We start from the raw sequence: 22326 nt of genomic DNA on the forward strand, positions 1-22326 counted from the left end.
TTTAACCAACACTGACATGTGGGACCACTCATACAAATTGCTGAAAGTGCCCCAGAGGTTACACACTTTAGCAAGTCAACCTACGAATGGCTTACTTCTACTGTAGTTGACTCGCGAAAAAACTACACATAGCACCTTTAACTCACCTGAAATAGATGTTTAAGATGTGCATGAGCATGATGATGCCTACTTGTGTGACTAATGAATAATGAAAACACTGTGATCCTAGTGCACAAGATTACGCCAGGAGAATCTTTGAATGCTCACTGTGAATTGATCTTGCAAGAATTAGAGCTTTCAGTGTGCAAATCTTGGACCTCGAGCTCTGTAAGTCTTCATTAAAGGCACTTTAACACTTAAGGCAGTAACATATGCAAACATAGATGTGAATCCTTGGCCAAAACGATGGTGAAAGTCTTCATTAAAGGCACTTCATTGCAAGAGCCTGTTTCTTTAGTTCCTCTATGGCATCCTTTTGACCAAGTCAGAGTCTCTGCTACAATATACACAGAAGCACCATATAACTGGGGTTTGTCATTTAAAAAGATATGGAAATTGTTCTCCATTCTAGTACATTTAAAAAGAGAGAGAGAAAAAGAAGTGATCAGACATGCACGGTTGTGCTATCTTGATATCTCACACCTATATAAGAAAAAGAGTGTGAGGCTGCTACGTGGATGATTTGTAAATATGCTTATAGTGACAATTGTAATATAGCTCCCCCCCCCACCCCTCCAGGACTTTCACGTGGTTTGGCCATCCTTTCACTCAAATCAATGCCTTGTAGCAGCTTTAGTACACCTCAGCAAAATGGTTCCTCACACGACAGACTCTCATTTTATAAACCTAATCAAGACACATTCTAAACCTTAATAGCTTGGCTCATGAATATAAATTAGGTGACGTAACATTATGATAATGCAAATATTATTTATCCACAGTCATGTACATACCATATTCTTGTGTAAACACTGTATTAACAGGTACCCCCAGTTACGTCTTGACCAATCAGATTGCTATCTTTTGGGAATGCACATTCATTGCATTTTTAATTGGCCACATTAACACATCTCTGCAAAACGGATATAAATCTAATCAACTATTCTTGTGCTATGTGCAAATATAATGGCATTCACTTCCGTGATGATACCGGACAGCAAAATTCTTCTACACTTGATGTGGCTTATAAAAAATATACATAAAAATAAATAAATAAACAGGAGGCAGCTAAAATTGCTTCGACAGTTGTGGTACAAAAGACAACAGCCATTACGTTTGTCATCTTTAGGCTCCCAAAATCCCCAAAATGCACTGTACAGAACAGATTATTATCTGACCTGTTAGTTGTGTCACACATCGTAACCCTGACCCACACCACTGGTTGAACCAAAGTTGCTATTCGGCTGGTCGGGCCGCTCAAACAGTTCCATGAATTGAAAGCATCACAGAGACACTAGGTCTGTTCCAAAACATAGGAAAACTTAGCTGCCTCGCTGTCTCCAGCCTACATAGGCAGCTGTCTTCTATGGCAGCAGCCTTACTGAAATGATGCCTCATAAGAGACCGATTTGGAACGCTCTACATAGGCGGCAGCTCCGCACATCATTCAAATAGCGCTCCTCACGCACAGCACTTGGGACACTCGACTCGCAACTGGTTTCAACAACAGGTGACACGAGAGAAATTACGCAATCCTCTAATGAGCATAAATACGCACAGCACACACACATCTTTGGTAAAATTGTCAGCTTTGTGTCATAAAGCTGTTACATATCAATACATTTCAGTATTGAATTGATTATAAGTAGATTTATAATCTAAATTTCTCTTGCTTCGTCCACCATCTTGGATCTGTTTCCTAGCTCATCATGGTGCATTCTGGGATCGCCTACCTGGGGAAGGATACATATAATGCTAGCTTAAAATCTGGCCAAAACGAGACATCTTAAGAGGCAGCATAATTAAGATTAATTAAGATAATTAAGACCTTTTGAAGAATGCTCACTAGGTTTTGGAACAGTCTGCAATCTGTGTCGGACAAACCGTCTCTGCTTATTAAGCTGAGCTAAGAGAAAATATTTTACCATTGACAAAATTACACATGTCAGCTTTAACTTGTTTTAACATGGATAAGATGTGTTACAGTGTACAGTACTATGGAAAAGTTCTTTCCACCAGGATGACAATCAGAATTTTACATCCAAATAACTTATCACTTACAACAGTGAGATTTGTTTAGAGGATAAGGTCAAAATTAATGAGACAAGCTGTATGATAATCTTCTCAACAGAATTCTGAATCGTCTATGTTACAAGTTTCGTTTGATCTCTCTGCTCCATTTGTTGGATGGAGAAAGAAAATTCTTGCTGTTTCAGACAGCGGGTGCTTAATCCAAATGAATGCATTCAGTGGGAGTCAATCTCTCTCCCCGCTCACGATAATGCTTCCAGAGGATTTATTTTCCAATGTTGATGTTTATCACATAAACAAGCAATTTCTCACTTTTTTTTTTTTTTTTTTTTTTTTTTTGTGAGTTTTCTAATATACAATGGTCACATAAATTGTACTGTAAATGTTAATCAATTTGATAGTGCGACAGTGATTACACTTTTCAAGGAAATCAACCAATGAATGGCTTACTAACAGTGACACACTTCACCTTTAATCAATGATAATAATATAATGAATTTGAAATGAAACAGAATTGTGTGTGAACGTTTTATATCAGTTTTGACATTGATTTATTGACATTAACAGTCATTCAAATTTTGCTGAAAAGATGAATAGAAAAAATGGTAGAAAACTCAAAATAAGCAGGAAAAAAGTATTGGATTTCTTCAAGGTCACGTTCATTTCTTTTTTCTTTTTTTTCTTTTTTTAAATCATTGTCAGTTTTTATTCTTGCCTTTACATACACAGATACATTTGTTTTTCTATCATGGTAGACACTTTCTTTTGACTTCTATTGTTTTAATAATGAGCCAAGGATATTTTTATCCCCTAAACCTAACCCTCACAAAAAACTCCCAAAAATTATATTTGCACCCTGCTGCAAATAATTCTATATATTGTTTACACACCAGTGCAAATAGTGGAAGATATTATTTGCACCCCAACTCCAGTGCAAATAATGGTAACTAATTGCACCCTGGTGCAGATAGTGTCAGATACTATTTGCATCCATATTTAAATACTAACATACAGTATGGGCATCACTGCAATGTATTTATTGTGTTTATTTAAAGTCCCACAGACAAACTACATTAACCCATACCCCTAAACTTAACCCTACCTTAGAAAAAATAACCTTGGTTTTACTGTAGTAACCATGGTTTCACTCGAGAATGAGTGCGATCGACAGAACCCGTCTCCGGATCAAACCCTTCTCTGCACTCCCGACATTCACCGTGACCAAATCACTGCAATGAAACCAACATTTATATTAATTTTTATCTATTATTTTAATTAGTATTAAAGGAAATGTTAAGAGTGGAAACAGGAAATCGGATGGTAAAAAAAGTGGGACAAAACGCGGATTCGAAACACGGTCGCTAGTACAACAGTACGCAATCACACACTGTCTTTACACCCCACACCACTGCAGCTACATCTATTTTTAGTTTGTTGGGGTGCAAATAGCCCTGGGCACAACTGGGGTGCCCTGTGTGGCAGATGCTATTTACACCGGGGTGCAAATAGACACTCTGTTTTTATTTTCCTTTTCCTTAGTGACAAACAGCACAGGTCAACGTTTTAATTCTTACAATTTGATTTAAACTATGTATTACGTTGTAGGTCCTTGTAAAGTTACCGAACCCTAGCAAATTTAAATCACATTTGGTGCTTTATTTTGAACCATATGACAGAAGACAAGCAGAGGAAAAAAACTAAAACAAACATGCTGATCCCCAAAGAAAAGATGTAAAAGATTGAAAACAAGACTGTTGTGTTTCTTTCTTTGTCTCAATCCATGAAATATCCATGGAGGAGGAGAGCTGGATAGCCATGGGAGAACCGACCATTAAATGTCTGTCTTGATCTGTCATTTCTTTCTGTCTTTTTTGAGTCTCACACTCTCTCTCTTCTGTGTATTCTGGTGTTTGCTATGACTTAATCATTTGAGCATCCGTCAATGTTCTTGGGTATGATTGACAGGCCACATCTTTCCTCACTGCTCAACACGATGTTTGGAGTGTCACATTGCGGTTTCTGGAATTCCCATGATACACACGCAGAGAGTTTTAGGTCTCACTGAAACTGCCAAATGCATGTCCCTCGTTGAGTTAAATTTCATAGCTGTTGCTTAGCTTGTAATCAATATGTTGTCAAGCAGTTTAAAGATATTAGGACATATTCAAAGTTAATGCTTCTGTTTTAAAACTGAAGTGTGTCATTTCAGTAGAACTGCTAAATAATGACTGTATTCAAAAAGGTTTCCTGAACATCCCCTCTGTCTGCCATTGGTCAACAAATACATAATCCCGCCCCAAACTCACAACTTTGTTAAGACAATGTGGCATTGGATATTCAAACAGACAGAGCAATGTTTTGATAGTGCCACAAGATACCCTGATAGTGCACATATATCCCCTAGATGTCTATTTCATGCGTGTAATCTGCAATACGTCTATAAGACATTTCCTCTTGGAAGTCCATAAGACATTCAGCAGATGTCTTTGAGATGTTTCTGATTTAGAATGTTTGTAAATCTGATCTTTTAAAGATGTTTAGCAGATGTTAATTAAAATGCGATGCTTTCCAGATGAAAAGATCTAAAACAGTCATCTCTGAGATGTACGTGTGCTATCTGTGTATCATTCTGGTACAGGAGAAAGTATTTTAACATTGCAAATATTACACAATTCACCAATTAATTTACTTTCACTTTGGAGCAAACAACATATCATAGAATAAAAAGAAAACTATATAAAAATGCTAATACAGCCAAAATGTGTTCAATGTCAATTCTTTTCTTTTTTTTTTTTTTTTTTTTTTTGTGATTAACATTTTTTATTGATTCATATATTAAACAGATAAAAGCAAAACATATACAAACATAATCAATAATTAACCCCCTCGATTATCCCCCCCTCCCAATCCCCAACCCCACCCACAAGAACACCCCAGTGGTCTCACATGATTATAGATAAAAAAAAAAAAAAAAGAATCACACACATAACAACTACAACTCTCTCCCAATGTCCCTCCCCAAGAGCCCTCCAAAAACGGCAGATATTTGCCCCACTTTCCCACAAACAAGTCCAAATTTCTCAGTCTTCTATATAACCCTTCTTCAAAAGCTGCCACCCTCCCCATCTCCGCACACCACTCCGGAAATGATTGTGCTCTGTCCGACTTCCAACCCCTTAAAATAATTTGTCTGCCAATCATAATGCTAGTCAGAACCCAATTTTTTTTATATATTTGTCCCCCAAATTTATGACCGCCCCATCGCCCAAAATACAAAGTCTGGGGCAAAGTAAAATTTGAGTGCCCAAAACATCACACAAATAACTCTGAACCTTCAACCAAAAATCTTGGATCTTAACACACCCCAAAAAGACATGGGTTATGTCTCCAACTTCTGACTGGCATCGCCAGCAGGTGGGTATGACTTTAAGACCAAGCCTATATAATCTGGGGGGGGTGGGGGGGTAATCACCTCTCCCAAAGTATCTGCCACTTTAGGGGGGTGTGTGCTACTACCAAAAACAATACAGAGCAGGTGGTGCAGCTGTAAATACCTATAAAACTGATCTGGGAATCCCAAAATGATGAACCAAAGAACCATACAGGTCACCGAGTGTAACCCCCCGCACAATCCACTCTGACTAACAGAAAAGGGATTTATTAATATGTAATTTAGGGTTCAGCCATATGCTTGAGGCAACATTTAAATAAATGTCTGAATTAAACACTCTGGACACTTTTGTCCAAACAATGTGCAAATGCGAGATAACAGGGTGTGACTTAACTTTTCCGGTTAGTTTGATAGAAAGGCTTTGCAATGGCGAAATAGGGGCAAGGAATTCCTGTTCAATACGAAACCAGGGAGGGGCTCTCTCATTGTCAAAAAACCAATGAGACAAATGTCTGAGACCAAATGCATAATAATAAAACAAAATCTTGGGAAGGCCTAGCCCACCTTTGTCAATCGGCCTATGTAACTTGTAGAAATGTAATCTGGGATGTTTACTATTCCAAATAAAGTAATTCGCTATGCTATCAAACTGCTTGAAATAAGAGAGGGGGACATCTGCAGAGAGAGACTGTAGCAGGTAGTTGAATTTTGGAATACAATTCATTTTAATAACATTAATAGATAAATGTAATGAAGCCCACCTGCCCACATCACTCAAAAAACTTGTTATGAAAGGGTCGAAATTAATTCACACAAATTAAATGGGAATAAAATGCCCAAATACTTAATGCCCTGTTTGGGCCACTGGATGGTGCCCGGCTGAAAATCCATTACTGGGCAGTACGCTGTCAAAGCCAAAGCTTCGGATTTAGACCAATTGACTCTGTAACCTGAGAATTTAGAGAAGGAGCTAATAATCCTGTGGAGACAAGGCATATATCTAATAGGGTCAGAGACGAATAATAAAATCATCTGCGTAAAGCAAAAGCTTATGCGCCACACCTCCCGCTATCACCCCTGGAAAATCATCCTCCTTTCTTATCGCGGCTGCTAATGGTTCCAGGGCAAGACAGAACAATAATGGGGAAAGAGGGCAACCCTGCCGGGTGCCCCTATCCAGAGTAAAATAATCTGAAATTAATCCATTTGTTTGTACCGGCGCTACAAGGTGTCTATAAAGTAACTTAATCCATTCAATAAAAGTATTTCCGAACCCATACATTTCCAAAATCGTAAAAAGATAATCCCACTTTACCATATCAAACACCTTTTCAGCGTCAAGTGAGATGGCAGCGACCGGAGTCTGATCATTCGCCACTGACCCCATGATATTGATGAAACACCTAATATTATCAGATGAGCTATGGCCCCAAATAAACCCCACCTGATCCATATGTATAAGAGATGTGATAACTTAATCGGTTAGCCAGAATTTTGGACAAAACTTTAACGTCTAGCTGGATCAGAGAAATTGGATGGTAACTCTTACACTCGCTTGGATCTTTGTCCTTTTTAAGAATCAGACTGATCCGGGCTCTTGTCATGGTTGGCGGAAGCTTTCCGTTCTTTAATGATTCTGTATAAACTTCTAACAAAAGTGGAGCCAGTTCTTTAGCATAAGATCTGAAAAATTCAGCGGCAAAGCCATCTGGCCCCGAAGCCTTGCCTGTAGGCAGGGCCTTAATTACCTCGTCAAGCTCCTCCAAGGTTATATCAGAATTTTCTGCTCAGTCGTCAGTTTAGGGAGATCTAATGGTTCCACAAAGTTTCTAATATCTTCATCAGTAGACAAAGACGTGGAACTATCAAGATCAAGATAGAATTCTTTAAAAGCATTATTAATATCAATGGCCGAGGTAAAAATTTCACCACCAGCATATTTCACTGAGGGAATGGTAGAAAAAGATTCTCTCTGCTTTATATATCTAGCCAAAAGCTTCCCTGCTTTGTCCTGTCTTGCCCTAAATAACCAAAACTCCACCTTCCACGACAAAATAGTATTATATCTGTATTTCAGAGGCCATCAGACGACATTCGGTGCTTCAGTTTTGTCTCGGTACTTTTAATATTCCCTTCCAACTCCACGAGTTCTCGTGCTTTGGATTTTTTGATGAACGAGGCATACTGTATGATCCGACCCCTAAGAAATGCATTAAGTGCCTCCCAAGCCACGCCCACAGAGGATACTGAGGACCAGTTGGTCTCCATATAAACACTGATTTCAGCCTTTAACATTTATTGGAAATCAGGATTTTGCAAAAGGGATACATTAAAGCACCAGCTATATGATTTCTTTTTCTCCGTATGAGGCAACACCTCTAAACTCATCAGGGCGTGATCTGAGACTAAAATGTTTCCAATTGAGCAATCAACAACAGATGAAATGAGGGGCTTAGATATATTTAAAAAAATATAAATATTCTAGAATAAATCTTATAGACTGATGAAAAAAATGTATAGTCCTTACCAGATGGGTTCAAAAGTCTCCAAATATCTGTAAGACCAAGATTTTTACACATCCTGTGAAGTGTCAGTGTTGCTCTAGGGGGCTTGCACACTTTTGCTTGCACACTATGATCAAGGACTGAGTCCATCAACAGATTAAAGTGTCCTCCCAATATTAAATCATGAGGGGTGCCAGCGGCTTGCAACATCCCTTCAAGATCTATAAAAAAGCCCTGATCATCAGTGTTAGGTGCGTAAATATTAGCCAAAATCAACCTTTGCCCCTGAATTAGAAAAAATAGATTGTGTGTTAAAAATAAAATTATAAAGACCACATTCCAACATTAGTTCCACAGTCAGACCCCGAACTTCCCCCAGAACCAAACAAACAGAAAAAAGAAAAACGTGCACATTAACCCCACGCACAACAGCGCAAACTGGCGTCCATCCCTCTAAACTCAAACAGTCCATGTACGCCTACGAGAATCCCTGCGACAACTTTGCCATCGGATTGCTCAAGTCCGGTGCTTCTATACAAATTTTGCGAGACATAATTACATAACAGAAAATAATCTATAAAACAAACTCCATCCAAAAGGCAGAATAAACACAAAGAACGTGTATATTCATTCACAAGGTTTCTCGAAGGTGTGATCCTCCACAAAACAAACTGCAGCCGCTAGCAGAATCAGCACAAAAAAAAAAAAGCCGTTCAGTTACCTCAGACAGTCAAACGAATGTTCAGTGAGCCGGCTGTTCATGAGTGCAGCAGATGCCCCAATCCTTCCAATGTCCTGCCAAAAATGCTCCACAAAACGAACTTGAGCCAGTAGGAGGCATAAGCACAAAGAACGAGCAGATTCATCCACAAATGTCACAAAGGAGTGTTATTCCACAAAAAAACTACAGCCACTAGGTGTAACCAGCACAAATAAACAAGAAAGGCACCCAGCTTCCTCTGACAGTCAAGTGTATGTTCAGCGAGACAGCTCACTTGGAGGCATGTGAGAAACAGACCATGACTTCCTTAGTCCATCAATTTTATGAAAGACATCGCTTGTTGTGGGCATGTAGATATTTTGTGGCCATCCTTAATATCTATTCTCAATTTGGCCGGGAACTTCAGTGTAAAAGCGACCCTTCATCTATGCAAAAGTTTCTTGAAGGAGTGTTATTCCACAAAACAAACACCAGCCGTTAGGCGGAACCAACACAAAAAGGCGCCCAGCTTCCTCAGACATTCAAGTGTATGTACAGCGAGTCAATTCTCTTGGGGGCCATATGAAAATCACCAAATGGTTTACTCACCCCATTGTCTCTATGAAAGACAATGCTTGCTATGGGCATGTAAATATTTTGCGGCCATCCTTAGTATCTATTCTCAGCTTGGCTGGGAACATCAGTGCAAAAGTGACCTTCCATTGATGTAAGAGTTTCTTGCATTCCTTGAATTGATCACGTTTCTCTCTTGTCGAATTCGCAAAGTCTGGGAACATGCTGTGATTCTTCCAAGAAAGCTTTCCCTTGCTCCTCGCCTCGTGCAACACAAGATCTTTATCGGATGATCTCAGAAATTTGGCCAGAATTGATCAGGGCCTGTCTCCCTCAGTGGATCTGCGAGCCGGGACTCTGTGAGCTCGCTCGATTTCCAGCTTATGGCCTGTTATGTCGAGCAGACTCGGGAAGAGCTCGTCTAGGAATTTTACCATATCTCTGCCTTCTTCATACTCAGGAATTCCAACAATTTGGATGATGTTTCGCCTATTACGATTCTCCAAATCCTCCAGTTTTTCCCAAATGCGTTCCAAATCTACTTTGGTCGCTAGCGGGTTAGCAGCTAATTCCCTCTCCGATGACTCCAGATAATCGATCCGCCTCTTGATGTCCCCGATTCTCTCAGAGAATTTAGTTTCCATCACAGTAATTGATCGACATATTACAGCAAGATCCTCTAAGTAAGCAACAACTTTCGTCAGCATCACAGAAATGCTCACCAGTTGCTGCTGAATTTCTCCCGTCGCACCGTACAAACCGAGTCCCTGGTCTGCAGGCCTGTCAGAGGTTTCAGCTTGAGCACGTAAGTGACTTTTAATGTCTCCAGACCCCAAAGATTTTGAATTCTTTGACTTGTTGACTTCAAAGAACAGATATGTAGCAGGGTGTATCGAATCTCACCAGTTTATGGCATAAAAATAATTAAAAACTAGCAAAGTGCGCAGAGCTCGCCATTCACACGTCCGACTCTTGCATGGCGTCACGTGACTCTCCCAATGTCAATTCTTAATATTAATAATTTCTTAATAATAGTTAACTGCAAGTTATGAAAAATTATGACTCCTGTACACTGTAAACCCTAATGCAGGGGCATGGCCACAAGGGTGGCACAGGGTGGCAACTGCCACCCTAAAAATGAGCTTTGCCACCCCACTTGCCACCACAACTCAGACCTAAAAAAGTCACAGCTCGCATGTCACAGAGTGACAACATTCAAACTATTAAGTACAAAATAGAGGCTACAGGGAATACCCACAATGTCTTGTGCTTGAATTATTTAATTATGTTTACTTGGTCAAAGGGAACATATTGGGCATTTTAATAGTTTTGGGATTAGAATTGTTTTGTGAGATGTTCTGTCTTGCCCTGGATGTCAGGGTAATCTGTGTCCCCTTTGGTCAAGTTGGATCTCATACTCCTTGTGCTTACGCAACTGAAGTACAGGCATATATGCATTTCTGTGGATAAATACATTTAATTAATGATTGACTTTGAATCAGTAATCAGATTTTTCTTCACCCACTGAAAAGCATGAAAACAGTTATTCCCAAACCCCTGGAAACACTGATGTGTCACTGCAGAAATCATCAAATACTGAAAAATATTGGCAGGTGAGAGAGAAAGAGTGTGTGTGAGAGAAAAATCTCACTTTCTTTTTCTAGCAAAAAAAAAAAAAAAAGAAAAAAAGAGCATGAGATAGAACACCCTGTTTTCCTCACACTATACTTCCAGCCTTTCTCTGTTCACTTGTCTGGGATGTGACTTCAGTTCCCTTTCGATTCAGTTCACTCGACATTGCTGTAAGCACTATGGGGTGTGTCCTTCACACGACCTTGTTGAAACCCTTATAAAATCACGCCAGTCCTCTGATTGGCAATGGTGTCTGAGCACCAGCCCTTTATGCGTGCAGTCGGACTATATAAGTGGGTGCTCAATCACCATATCTTCAGAATTTTGTTCCTTCAAACTTCGTCTTCATCTTGGAACCCTTTCCGCTTCACCGTTGATATACACTTACAGCAGACGGAACTTCTCAGCAAGACGCGAACAGGACAACTCATCGCCTTTGCTCAGCGCCTGCACCAAGAGGCTTCCGCTCCCCTGTGTGTTCTGGTGAAAAGTTTTCCACATTGCCGTCGAAGACGCTCTCGGTGAACGGGTTCTTCGCTTCAGACACTCATCACTGATCAACGCGGCACTTCAGCGAAACTCCTACCTGCTTCCCACAGCTCTCCGACTGGAGTTACTATATCCTATATATACAGTATATATACAATATTAACTAAAGAGCCGCTTGTTTGATGTGAAGTGTTCCTTATGCGAACGGCACATCCTGCCGCCTGATGAGCACAAAAGCTGTGTTCACTGCCTGAGCCCACGCACAAGCAGCTCTCATGGAGACAGACTGCCCTTACTGCAAGTGCATGAATCTCCAGATGTTGCACTCTAGCATCAACCTTGTTCTGTAGTGGGACAAACATTGAAGTCACTAACAAATAATGATAATAATATACTGACTGTTACTCACACAAAGCTATCTAATGGCTTGAAATAAGACTTGGAATACAGCACACTTAGAATACTTTTATCAAGATTTTATGTCCAATTTGGAGTTTGGCAGCCTGTGGTCATAATATGCTTTCACTGAATAGAAAAGCCAGAACATTCAGAATTGAGCAACATATGCTCGATGTAAAAAAGAAAGTCATTTGTGTTTGGAACAGCAAGAGGTCGAGAAAATGATCATTTCTGGGTTCATTTAAGAGGTGGTGACACAGGACTTTGTGCTCCATTCACTTACATGCACACGTATGTGAACACAGTAAATTGACAGAATTTTTGACTCACTATTAATGTTTAAGTCTGGTGAACTCTGACTTGTGAATTAGCATAACGGAAAGATTTTTGATAAATAGAGGACCTAATTGTCACAAACTGACCTCTTGGCTAAAAATTAAATATGGAGGAAAACTAATTTCACACACCTTGCGTACTTACACTTCTGAACAATGCAAAACTTAACATGTAATGTGATAGGCTGAGAGGATATGCAGTAGTGACAGCTAGTTAGTGTTGGATCTAAACGGCTCTATTCAAAATAACTAATCAGACTGAAATCAGACATATTTGCTGATATTCTTTTTATAAAGTGACTGTGGAATTGAATTGGAGCTGATGCTCTTTCAACGGCTCATTAGCCCATTAAGACTTGATGTTCCTCTGGGATTTGGCAATGAAAAAGTAGGGACTGTGAGTAAATTAAAATTCCGACTCTCAAAATAAGCAACAGCACCATCGTTTTTCTTCAGCAAGAAAATTGATTGCGCAATTACAAACAATAATTTCACAGTTCACACTATAATATTGGAAAATGCATGAACACAACAATAAAATTAGCATTTCATAGGCCACATAAACACTACAACTAAATACATTTGTCTCTCCTCTTCTGAGTGCGTAAATCCGTTCTGTATACATAGAGTTTGCTTGTTATGAGAGTGACAACTGCATTCTACTATATTCACCTCCAAAAAGTTCAGGTAGTAGCTGATTGGTGTAGTGGGTATAGGACCGAAATGAACAATTAGTTAATACTGAAGTTTGCACATTTTAATACCAGTCTCTCTCTCTGTCCTCTGTAGTTAAGGTCTACGAGTAATCCACAGAGCCAACGGTGGCTTGCAAACTGGTTTGCTATTGATGTAAAATATCTACTACTAAGTGGATTACCACTGATGGCATAAATCTTATTTGTTAAATCTTGTTTCTTGTTCAGGGTAGCAGGAGTGACTCCTTTATTCCGTCCATCCTTTGGATCACTCAACAGGTGAAAAGTGTTGTCTTTTTGCTGTGTGTTGTTTAGTGTGATTTGATGATGTTATTAGGCATCTCTTCATCATTTTAGTTGGAAAACAGTTTGAGCTACATTACCCCGATTTTTGTTTTTACTTGGATGAACTAGGAAGAATCGATCTTGTGACTCAAAACAATATACTCACAAACAAGCAGATTAGTGTCTCTCTGTGTGCCAACCTTGTGTCCTAACCTTTTCTGGTCTGCAACCTATTTTAATCGTTCCAAAATTCTTGCGACCCCACACACATTCCCACCTATGTAAAAGAATGATGTTTTACACTGTAGGATCTCAGAGGTGGCTAATGACTTTCTTAGGAACAATACATATTTCTGTTTTGTCAATTTCATTAATAACTCTGGTGTCTTGTTTTTTTTTTTTTTTTTTTTGTCTCACCACAAGAACCACTTTTTCAAAATGGCAGATGCCAACATGGAAAGGATGTGTAACATGCCCTCATCCTCAAAAACCATGAATAAACAAGGTAAACAAATAATACAACCCATGCTACTGAGCATCAAAAACATCTTACATTTGGTGCTGTGTTGGGTTGCTCTGGGTCCTGAAGCAAAACCACTTGAGATTAACTGCTTCAACAGATTATAATATCTTTCAATGTGGTAGCAGTGTTTCAAGTTGAGCACACACCATGAGTGTCTTCAGTGCATCAGGGGTCAAAAACACATCTCGTATCTTAATGAGCTACAGTCCCTCTCACCTCAACTTAAATACTGCGATGCTTTGGCTTGTATTCCACTGAGCAGATGGTGTGGAGCACATTACCTCTCCACAGAGACTTTAAAGGGAAAAAGACTTTCAATGAGTTGGTTGAAGTCTGGCTTTCATCACCATTTTCTTGCATCAGCAGAATCACCTATAAACATTTGTGTAGTTTCTAGCAACATAACAGTACATTAGTGCCTCACTCTGTTGTGTTTTACCAGACAAAGACTTTGAGGTCACAGCATGCACCTTTGAAGATTTGATACTAATGACTGTATCTAATTACAATTCACACCAACAGTGAGCAAGACACCAGACAGCATTCATCTAAATTTGGTCTGTACTGTACATTGCAAAGGATAAACTAAAGAATCTTTTAAAAAGACTGAAACAAATGTCTTTGTACAATAGAACATTGTGGTGAACAAAATGAGCCATCAGAAGCCAATACTGATTGAAAAGTGTTAGTAAATATTAATAAACCTGCCAATTAAAATGAAAGTAGCAAGTAAACAGTCTTGACTCTTTATGAAAAAAGAAATTTATCAGGAACATCACAACCAATTTGTCAGACCAACAATAGAGCCAACAATATCTGCAGTATCACACTGCCAATGGTCAAGAGTAAAAGACATTCAGACATCCAGCATAAGAAGATCTAAGCATTGTAGGAGATTGAACTCACGATATGGAGCATGATGTAGTCTCCTAGTCTGGGGGCGCTATCAATGCGGACCAGAATCCCGTCCTTGATGGTGGTGCTGAAGCCCACCGCCAGTCTGTCCGTTCTGGTGCTTGGTCTCTCATTATTGGGCCACGTGTAGGTGATGAGTCCTCCACCTTTTCCAAAGATATACGTCGCTCCGGCTGCAGGGATGAAAAGAGAGAATAAAGTGTGAGGTGTCAACAGACTTTACAATTTCCATTTATGATTCATTTACAATGCAACAACCAGCTGTTACAATTAGGATCAGACGTAGTGTGAAAAACGTAGGTAACTGTAAAACCCAGGTAATATACAAGGCAATGTGATGTCGGAATGATCATAATTATGAGTTAGGCACACATGAATGGCATCATAATGTCGGCAACAATGGGAAACTCAGGATTGTTCTTGAAGACCCAACTTCTTGGGGCTGGGCGTGTCCTTTAAAGAATTATAGCAGAAGCAAATCGCAAAATAATAAGCTGTAATTATGAATGTTGATGCTACAATTTAGTTTGCACACATTTTTTCACCACTGTTAATGAAGAACAGCAAAAACTTGTCAGAAAATATCACTCATTTAGCCGGTTTATGAGGCAACAGGCTTAAACAAAACTAAATTTCTCATCATTCTCTGTGGCAGAACAAAATGACAAAGATAAAGCATCAATTATGCACCTAATAGTGTACAAAAATCTGGTTCCGGAAATGTAAGCGCAGCGAAATTCTAGCGGGAAGACTCGCAGCTGTACATCATTGCACCATTAGCTAGCTAATTCCTAGCCAATCATGTGTCAGCCATCGCTTTATAAGTCTGCTTACAATCTATCACACCACCCCACCGCCACCAGTTGAGTTCCGTCCTGCACGGGGGTAGGCTCCTTGCCCATGCCTCCTATTTGGATTTGACGGTTCCAAGTACAGTCTCTTCGGATCGCCAGATGGGGCTTATGCCAAAGAGAGACATTAAATTCATGTTTCATATTCATAAAATAAATGTCATCTTAAACTTTACTCAAGTCTGCGAGTCTTCCTGATAAAAGTACAAATCCCATTTATTTTTCCCACATAGGAATTGGTTATTAACAATTATTTGAAACATTTATAGTCAGACCTACCATGAGCTCTGAGGTTGTTAATCAGTTGTATATGCTTCTGCTGAAACTGTCAGTCCACATTATTTTTTATTTTTTTTTAAATCATGTTTAATAGTGGAATTCCTGGTGAAGAACTATGAACCATGATCATGAGGGGAAAAATCCACCAATCAGAGAATCACGGCAAACAGAAACTAAAAGAGCTCTTTCATCGACTGCCCAATTCTGTTTCACACCGCGACTGACACAACCAAGTAGGTTTTCCAAAACTCTCAAAATACTTATATTTAAGTAAATACAGTATCTCAGTATTTAGCAATATAATTCAAATATATTGATTCTATACATATAATACACAACTAAATCAATACTTCTATATTTACCATAATTTTTCATTTGATCACGTCATTTGAAATGCTTCATGGGATTGTAGTTCAATCCCTCATTTAAGGCATTCAGTTTTGTACCTTTTGTCCAATTTTCAAATACTTTTTTGCTTTAAATCGAAGTTTGTAATTTTTTGTTCCCTATGTGTCGCTCACTCGACGTTGTGTCGATGTAGTGACATTGGGGGTCACTCTTGGGAGCCCGAAACACCTCTGGTCTTTGAAAAAATGCCAATGAAAATTGCTGAGTGTTATTTGCATACCACTCCCCCGAACATACGGGTATAAAAGGAGCTGGTATGCAACCACTCATTCAGATTTTCTCTTCGGAGCTGAACGGTCGATGCTCACTGAGCTGAATTCCCACGGCTGTTCATTCACCTCTGCTGGATCTGACGGCGCATTTCAGCGGCTTCTCCCCCCTCTGCACTGGTGCACTGCAGAGAACGCCCCTGGGTGCTTTGGCAGAAATAAAAGAGTATATTCTAAAAAAGAGTATATTTCTCTAAAAGAGCGGCACACACGGAACGTCTTTTTAAAGACGCATCTTTTTAAAGATGCCTTTCCGTTTGTGTGTTATTCCTGGTTGCGGTCGTTATCTCACGCCTTCTGATGGTCACGATCGCTGTCTTTCGTGTCTGGGCGCTACTCACGCGGAGACAGCATTCGTGGATGGATCATGTACTCATTGCGAGAACATGACCATGGCAACGTTGCGGTCGCGGCTTGCCTTCGTAAGAAAGTAAGCCACCTCAGTGGCTCTCCGCCTCGGTCCTTCTACTTACGGGTATGAGGCCAGTGCGGCTAGCACTGGGGGCGATTTGAGGACCCCAGTGGGACCACCTCTGCCAGGTATCCCCCCACGGACCTCCCATTCCCCAGCATGCTCGTCTGCCCCTATCGGGCTTCCGGATGAGTCTGCTGGCTTGTCTCATGGAAAGTTCGACCTTTTGTTCGGAGCCCGCGAAGGTGATGAGCTCTCGAGCGCAGCATCAAAGAGCGGGTTCGTCCAGTTGGATGTGGAAGCCTCAGCTGGGCTCCCCCCCCGGGTACGGTTGCCCAGTCAAAGGCTGACGCGGAGATGATGGACATGCTTTCCCGAGCAGCCACGAACGTTGGGCTAGAGTGGAATCCTCCACTCTCCCCTGAACCCTCGCGGCTCGATGATTGGTTCCAGGGCTCGCGGCGCCGCTCACAGCCACGCCCCACCCCAGTTCCTTTCTTCCCGGAAGTGCACGAGGAGCTGACAAGGTCGTGGGAGGCACCTTTTACTGCCCGGTCCTGATCTTTCAGCTCCCCCGCCATCACTACCCTCGATGGTGGGGTGGCCAAGGGCTATTCGGCGATCCCCCCGGTGGATAAGGCACTCGCGGTGCACCTATGTCCGCAGAGCGCCGGCACCTGGCATGGGAGCCCAAAGATCCCGTCCAAGGCCTGTAGGTTTACGTCACCCTGACAGCCAAAGCCTATGGTGCCGCTGGACAAGCCACCTCCGCCCTGCATGCCATGGCTCTCCTCCAAGTCCACCAAGCCAAGGCGCTAAAGGAACTGCACGAGAGTAGTTCTGCCCCGGGATTGATGCAGGAGCTGCACTCAGCGACCGACCTCGCTCTCCGGGTGACGAAGGTCACGGTGTGGTCTCTCGGGCGGGCGATGTCCACCTAGGTGGTCCAGGAGTGCCACCTTTGGCTCAACCTGGTCGAGATGGGAGAGGCCGACAAGGCACGGTTCCTTGGCACCCCCATTTCCCAGGTTGGCCTTTTCAGCAACACCATCGAGGACTTTGCCTAGCAGTTCTCGGCGGTGAAGCAGCAGACGGAGGCTATCTGGCACATCCTGCCCCGGCGCGTCTCAAGATCCCGCACCACATCTGCTCGTCGCCAAGGGCGTCACCCTGCGGTGACTGCACCGGCTCCGCCGCTCGTCGCCAAGGGCATCCCCCTGCGGTAACTGCACCGGCTCCGGTGCTCGTCGCCAAGGGCATCCCCCTGCGGTAACTGCACCGGCTCCACCACAGCCTGCCCTTGGTCTGTGGTGGTAGACACGATCACTCAGGCTAGGGCCCCCTCTATGAGGCGCCTGTATGCCTTGAAGTGGCGTCTGTTCGCTAAGTGGTATTCTTCCCGACGCAAAGACCCCCAGAGATGCACAGTTGGATTGGTGCTTTCCTTCCTACAGGAGAGGTTGGAAGGGTGGCTGTCCCCCTCCACCTTGAAGGTGTATGTAGCTGCTATAGCGGCACACCACAACACAGTGGACGGTAAGTCCTTAGGGAAGCACGACCTGATCATCAGGTCCCTGAGAGGCACCAGGAGGTTGAATCCCTTCAGCCCGTGCCTCATTCCCTCATGGGACCTCTCTGTAGTTCTTCAGGGTCTACAGGGAGCCCCCTTTGAGCCCCTGCAGTCAGCTGAGCTTAAGGCACTCTCTTTGAAGACTGCCCTCCTGACTGCGCTCACTTCCATCAAGAGGGTAGGAGACCTGCAAGCCTTCTCTGTCAGCGAAACGTGGCTGGAGTTCGGTCCAGGCTACTCTCACATTATCCTGAGACCCCGACCGGGCTATGTGCCCAAGGTTCCCACGACCCCTTTTAGGGACCAGGTGGTGAACCTGCAAGCGCTGCCCCAGGAGGAGGCAGACCCAGCCCTGATGTTGCTGTGTCCGGTGTGCGCTTTACGCATCATTTTGGATCGCATGCAGAGCTTTAGAGTCTCTGAGCAGCTCTTTGTCTGCTTTGGTGGACAGCGGAAAGGAAGCGCTGTCTACAAGCAGAGAATTGGCCACTGGCTCATTGACGCCATAACTATGGCATATCACGCTCAGGACGTGCCTTGACCAGTGGCGCCTCTCTAACAAACATTTGCAGAGCAGCGGGCTGGGCAACACCCAACACCTTTGCGAGGTTCTACAATCTCGGGGCGGAACCGGTTTCGTCCTGTGTAGTGGCAGGCACAAGCAGGTAAGTCCGGGACAGCTGGCCGGGTGTATCGCTTACAAATAGCGCCTTTCACCTCCCCTGAGCTGAAGACGTGCGCTATTGACTCCCAGTAGTGTTCACAAACTGTGTTCCCTGGATGACTTCCTCCAAGCCCTGTGGCAGACGAATTTGTGGAGAAACTCGCTGCCGGCTCAGTACATGTGCTAATTAAGCCCTGTACTGGGGTAGGTGCTCCGCATGTGTTGGTTCCCCATAGGTAACCCCATGTGACGTATATCTTCCGCTAATTCGTTTCCCTGTTGGTAAACTGTGTCTTCCTTGGGCAGAGGCCCCTCTCACCATGTTTGTAGAAACTCCTCCCCCATAGGGTAGGACGTACCATGGGACTTCTCCACATGACATACTTCCGACAAAGCTCGGCAAGACCATGTGACATATTTCCACTCAAAATACCCCCCCCCCCCCCCTCTGGGCGGGGTGTGGTCTCCGTGGTGTCTTCCCCTTGGGAGTGACACCCCCCCGACGTAGACCTGGTGGCCCCAGTCGGTTAACAAATTTCACTCTTTTTTTGGGGAGAGAAAAAAAGATAGGATAAGAGGCCACGACTGGGCTAGCCTGTCTCTATCTTTTGGGCAGTCAACTTGTCCCCGAAGGGCCGTTCGACACTCATAACAGCGTTGGGGGATGTTACGTGTCGGCCTGAATGAGTGGTTGCATACCAGCTCCTTTTATACCCGTATGTTCAGGGGAGTGGTATGCAAATACCACTCGCCAATTTTCATTGGACTTTTTTCAAAGATCAGAGGTGTTTCGGGCTCCCAAGAGTGACCCCTATTGTCACTACATCGACACAACGTCTCATTCCCTCCATCAGGGAACGGAGGTTACGCAAGTAACCAGGACGATTTACTCCAGAGGTGGTTGGATTAGAAATCTTAGAACTCTCTAAATACTTATGAAGAATTTTATGAAATCCCTATTAAAAAAATGAATGGGAAAATCCTTCCAGAACCAAGATGGCTAAAAAAGTGGATGGGCACTCTTGCACACTATACACATCCTTTGCACTTCCTTTGTTTGTCAGTGAGTGAAAAAGAGAGAAATATGAAATTGCCCAATGGGTAAATTTTTTGAATGACCAAAATCTCTTCAATACACCACATCGTAATTTAACAAGCTCAAAATTCATGATTCCTTATTAATGTGTTATGGTACGATACCAGCTAAGGTACAATACCACTCATGTTGTTTGAACAACGGGCTGAATGACAACAACTCAATATTTTAGCCTTTTCTGTTCAACACAAATACCACTACTACCTGCGAATAATAACTACTGTACATGGAACAGTATTTACAGTATTACTGCAAATACAGTACTACTGTTAGAAAAACACTGTTTTACCACCAGTATTTTGAAGTTTGGGTATACCGCATCACTAATTTGTACTAAATTCCCAGGAGGATTTGAATGCAGCTTTACAGAAATTCATCCGAATAATGCATTACAAAATTCCAAATAATGCTTTTATTAAGCAAGCCCAGCTAAAACCTTTAACAAAACCTGAACTTCACTGATCACATTTGATCATTGATTTGAAGCCCCTTTAGTGTTTGCTGGACTGTTGCACACGGTATCCTGGTCTGGGATCAGGCTCTGAGTTTTCTCATTGCGATTCATGCAGATTTAATTAGAAGATCACTGTGAAACCTCCATTGAGGGCGCTAAACGGGCTTACATCTTTTTATGCTAGTTTCAGTGACCCAATTTTCATGCTGACACTTAGACCTTGGCTGAAGTGTCTGGCCCTTGAGCTGAGATCTGGGATCAACGCTTGGCCCTCAAGCCTCTTAAACGAGGCTCTATCCAGGGAAAAGCTCCAAGAACTGCCAAGATTCACAATCCTCATCCATTATACATGAACCTGCGACTACTAGAGAACAAAAGAAGGCAGAGAAATCGAACAACCTCTTCCAAGTTTAATTTGAAAAACAGCGGCCGCAAAAGGGCGAAGAAATTAAGCTGGGTGCACGCTGGCTCCTCAGAAAGTGTTATCACTTAGCTTTCAGTTCACACCCTGAAAGTGAAAGATAAAATGAGTGGCCAAATCCCAAAAAGTTCCTCTGAATACCAGAAATTACTACGAATTAAGCACCATTTCACTAATATCCAGACATCAATTCTGTACATCCAGGTCTCAGAGGCAGATTAATTAAAACATCAGAATATGTAGAAATCTAATCCAGGACTCTTCCTGTAATAAATTTGTTGAAGAATGAACTGATTAAATAGGGAAATGTACAGTATGTGCAATTTTTGGATACTGTACTGAAAGAACAAGACTAAGACCGCAGGTGCAACTGCAGTTTTATTGCAGCTTTTGGAATTTTTTCTTTGAAATAGACTGTATCATGTCAATTGCACATCTGGGCTTGAGGATCCAGGTGGTTGATATTCCTTAAGGGCAAGACATCAGGCCAGGCGGATGGGGTTGGGCCCCAGGAGATAGAAGGACATATGGGGTGAGATGAAAAAGAGAATGTATCCCGTACCGTATATGAAAGACCTGTACTGGGTCAACCTGAACTAATGTTTCTTTTGCCCTGTTAAAACCAGGTATTATAATCAGTCTCTGGTGATGCAATCAGAGACAAACATCACTGTTTACACCTGGTAGTAATATGGGTGTCCTGTGACCACTTATGATGGGATTTTGAGGGGAGGTTCTCTGTATTTTGTGTATGCCTACATCTGTGTCACTGCATGCTGATATCAAGGATAGTAAAGAAGTTCTGTAAATTCATAAGCAAGAAAAGTTTGGGGGTTTTCCATACATACATTGGATGTTACCGACAAATTTTTAAATTGTTGTTTAGCAGAATGGTCGATTGACAGGTCAGTAGGCGGTCCTTCGCTGTAGTCCGGGATGCATTAGGACAGATTCGCGTTTACAATACAAATCATGTGATGTGTTTACATGTGTTTTCGACTACCTTCTAATGTGGTTTGAGCGATCTAATCACAAAGCGTTTTGAACCACGTTTAGACCTGTATTTTCAGTAGGAGCTTGATCTCATGAAAATTATGTGACTGTGCTTGAACGTATTGGGGCAAGGTAAAATGTCCACTGTGTTGCACAAAAAGTTAATGTTCTTCTAAACAGATAAGGTTTTTAAGGTTAATGTTCTATTGAGTTTTAAATCAACAAAACCTACCTTCCTAATCTAAATCTTAAACCTAAACACATGAGGTTTTGAATGT

General features: G+C 42.0%; 1 protein-coding gene across 3 annotated transcripts in view; it reads right to left on the bottom strand.

The window, feature by feature from the left end:
* The window catches only part of LOC127415771 (neurexin-3b-like), a 558207-nt gene that overhangs the window by 115585 nt on the left and 420296 nt on the right, over nt 1-22326 (bottom strand). For all 3 annotated transcript variants that reach the window (XM_051654668.1, XM_051654670.1, XM_051654669.1), the window contains one exon: nt 14623-14804. In XM_051654668.1, coding sequence (XP_051510628.1) covers nt 14623-14804 — 182 coding nt within the window. The remainder of the gene's footprint in view (nt 1-14622; nt 14805-22326) is intronic.

Source organism: Myxocyprinus asiaticus, chromosome 25 (genome assembly GCF_019703515.2).
Source record: "Myxocyprinus asiaticus isolate MX2 ecotype Aquarium Trade chromosome 25, UBuf_Myxa_2, whole genome shotgun sequence".
Classification (NCBI taxonomy): domain Eukaryota; kingdom Metazoa; phylum Chordata; class Actinopteri; order Cypriniformes; family Catostomidae; genus Myxocyprinus; species Myxocyprinus asiaticus.